This window comes from Octopus bimaculoides, chromosome 11 (genome assembly GCF_001194135.2).
Source record: "Octopus bimaculoides isolate UCB-OBI-ISO-001 chromosome 11, ASM119413v2, whole genome shotgun sequence".
Taxonomy (NCBI): domain Eukaryota; kingdom Metazoa; phylum Mollusca; class Cephalopoda; order Octopoda; family Octopodidae; genus Octopus; species Octopus bimaculoides.
In genome coordinates, this window is record NC_068991.1 from 18,511,229 (window position 1) to 18,514,428 (window position 3,200).

A 3,200-nucleotide genomic window follows, 5' to 3' on the forward strand; every position below is an offset into this window, starting at 1 on the left:
ATATATATATATATATATATATATATATATATATATATATATATATACGTAATATATATATATGTACGTTACTTTAGACTGCTAGCTCTGTTCGCTTGCAAGATTTTGAAAGCGTTAACATGGTTACCAAACAAATTCCCTGCTTAGCAACAACGAACGGTTACATCGTCTGTCATTTAACACGTTTTTTGTTTTCATTTACCGAAGTAATTTGAAATTGGTATTTTTACATATAAATTTGATGGAGATTTTCATATTAAAATAAAAGAAACAAATTTTTCTAACTTTTAAAATTAATTTTACATTTATATAAAATATTAAAAAAAAATAAATTAGAAGCCGGATTCAAAGCGCACGAAGTAACCGTCAGTGCTTGGTTGTTATTAGAAATAAGTACCATTGTTTAATTAGTTTTATTTTTGTTTTCTTTCTCTGTATCATTAAGTTTGTCGTTCATTTTTGTTATTGATTTTATTATTACTGTAGTTGTTACTGTCGACGTGAAAGAATTTTTATTACTGTTAGTAAAACAAAAAACAAAACTTTTCACTATAATATTTTTGCGACTTTACCATGAAAGTAGCCGTATTAGGATGTGGAATTTTAGGAGTGAAAATTGCAGGTATTTCATTCAATTGTCCTACTTGTTTATATTTTAGTTGATATTATTGCTTTGCTTCGGACATTACGCGAAAGCAGGCCTATGATGAAATGTGTTCCATATCCGTTTTTATTTTTTCCTCCGAGCTATTTATGTATATTTAAGACTACATTATTCAATGTGACCCAGTTATTGTTGTTTATTGTCACTGTAGTTGTTGGTGCTGTTGCTGCAATTGTTGTTCATGTAATAAATTATACTGACACAAAACCAAGTTATCTATCTATCTATCTATCTATCTATCTTACTAGCTGTCTGTCTGTCTATCTCTCTATCAACTACCTGTTAGTCTAACTGTCTATCAATCTATCAGTCTGTCTGTCTATCTATTAGTCTATCTATTAGTCTGTCTAACTGCCTGTCTATCAGTCTGTCTAACTGTCTGTCTGTCTGTCTGTCCGCCCGTTCATCGTTCTGTGGAAGGGAAATGGGATTCTGTGGCGTTTATGTCTTTAACAAATCATCAGTGGTGTAAATTACACTGAAATGAGCTGAAGATTGCTGCTTCAACCTAGAATTGAAACTGCATCGTGATCTTTGCTTAACGACATTAAAAGTAAAAGAAAAAGAAAACAAAAAAGTAACAAAAATGAACAAGAATATTTAAAAAAAACACTTTTTACATGTTTTGGTTATTGTTGCTGTTATTGTTGATGGCGATGTTCATGTGGATTATGTCATTGTTGAGAATGTTGATATAGAAATTATAGTTAAGATGATGATGGTAGTAGTGGCGGAGGTAAAGAATACGCACACTGCCCGTTTTCGGCGTAACCCTAACCCTAAGCCATAACCCATAACCCTAACTCTAAGCCCTAACCCTAAGCCCTAACCCTAAACCCTAACCCCAACCCTAAACACCTGGTGTGCGTTTTCTTTACCTTCGCCTGTAGTAGTGGTGATGATGATGGTGGTGGTAGTGATGATGGTGGTAGTAGTGATGACGATGGTGGTGGTAGGGATGAGGATGATGATGATGATAGTGGTGGAGGTGATGATGATGAGGGTAGTGGTGGTGATGATGATGATGGAGGGGATGATGATGATGACAGTAATGGTGATGCTTAGTAAATTCTATTCAATCCATGCAAGTATGGAAAAGAGGACATTAAGTAATACCTTGCTGTACTCAAGAAGATCCCCTACTTCACAGCAGAAGTGTTAAGGTCGCTCCTTCTGCAAGAGTCCTATGCTGGTGCCATGAAAAAGCACTTGTGCTGGTGCCACCTAAAAGCACCCAGTACACTCTGTAAAGTAGTTAGTGTCAAGAAGAGCGTCCAGCCATAGACACCGTGCCAAATCAGACTGAAGCCTGGTACAGCTCTCCTGCTTGCCAGCTCTGGTGAAACCGTCCAACCCATGCCAGCATGGAAAACAAACGTTAAATGATGATGATGCTGATGATGGGAGTGGTGATGGCTGTGGCATCCTGATGATGGTAGGAGGGCCCTTATTTCTTTATTGCCCACAAGGGGCTAAACATAGAGGGTACAAACAAGGACAGACAAAGGGATTAAGTCAATTACATCGATCCCCAGTGCGTAACTGTTACTTATTTAATTGACCCCGAAAGGATGAAAGGCAAAGTCGACCTCGGCAGAATTTGAACTCAGAATGTAGCCGCAGACGAAATACCGCTAAGTATTTCGTCAGGTGTGCTAACGATTCTGCCATTTCGCCGCCTTAATGGTAGGAGGTAAGAGGTAGGTGGGCCCTTGTGATGAGCCTACTGGCCATGATGATGATGCCTATAGTGGTGGAGATAAAGTAATAATGAGAGTAATTAATGGATCATTGGGATGATGATAATGATAATGATGGTGGCGAAGAAGACATTGATGATTATCATGATGATGGTGATGACTCCAGGGCGGGCGGAGAATGATGACTGTAGTGACGGTAGTATTGATGACGATGATGATGACGATGATGATGACGATGATGTCCCTAGTAAAGGTCGTAATGATGATAATGGTGATGTTGGTAATGACTCTTGTGATGATGATGATGATGATGATGTTGGTGACACAGTTTCTGAAGTGTTGCTGTTTGTTGTTTACGCTGTGTCTTCCTGTGATATTGGTGTCATTGTTGGTGATGGAGATATTGGTAGAGATGGTGGCGGCGGCGGCGGTGGTGGTGGTGGCTGGTAGCTGAGGCTGTAGTTATGTTGGTGTTGCTATTCTGTTGCTATGTGATACAGTAGTGTGAGGAGGGATGGACGTGAGCAAACAGAGAATCTTGTCTTTCTTTCTTTCTTTCTTTCTTTCTTTCTTTCTTTCTTTCTTTCTTTCTTTCTTTCTTTCTTTCTTCCTTCTCTGTCTTAGCCTCACTTCGACCTTGACTCTCTTTTCATCTCTTTCCCTTACGCTCCCACTTTCCATCTTGTACACACTTACAGAAAGACTGATTATGTTACCTGGATACACTCATCGGTTCCTCACACCTGTATGTATGTATGCATGCATCTGCGTTTTTGTGTATGTGTGTGTGGGTGTGTGTGTGTGCATGTGCCTGCATCGTTGGATGGATATATATA

At 38.6% G+C, this 3,200-nt stretch overlaps 1 protein-coding gene across 2 annotated transcripts in view; it reads left to right on the forward strand.

The window, feature by feature from the left end:
• LOC106881385 (probable 3-hydroxybutyryl-CoA dehydrogenase) overlaps positions 1-3,200 on the forward strand; it is a 44,871-nt gene that overhangs the window by 2,324 nt on the left and 39,347 nt on the right. Inside the window, exon 1 of one of the 2 annotated variants that reach the window (XM_014931757.2) lies at positions 360-622. The exons of the other annotated variant lie outside the window; for it this stretch is intronic. Within the exon in view, the coding sequence (XP_014787243.1) occupies positions 574-622 (49 nt within the window). The 5' untranslated portion in view covers positions 360-573. Of the gene's footprint in view, positions 1-359; positions 623-3,200 lie in introns of those variants that run through there. 2 annotated transcript variants of the gene reach the window in all.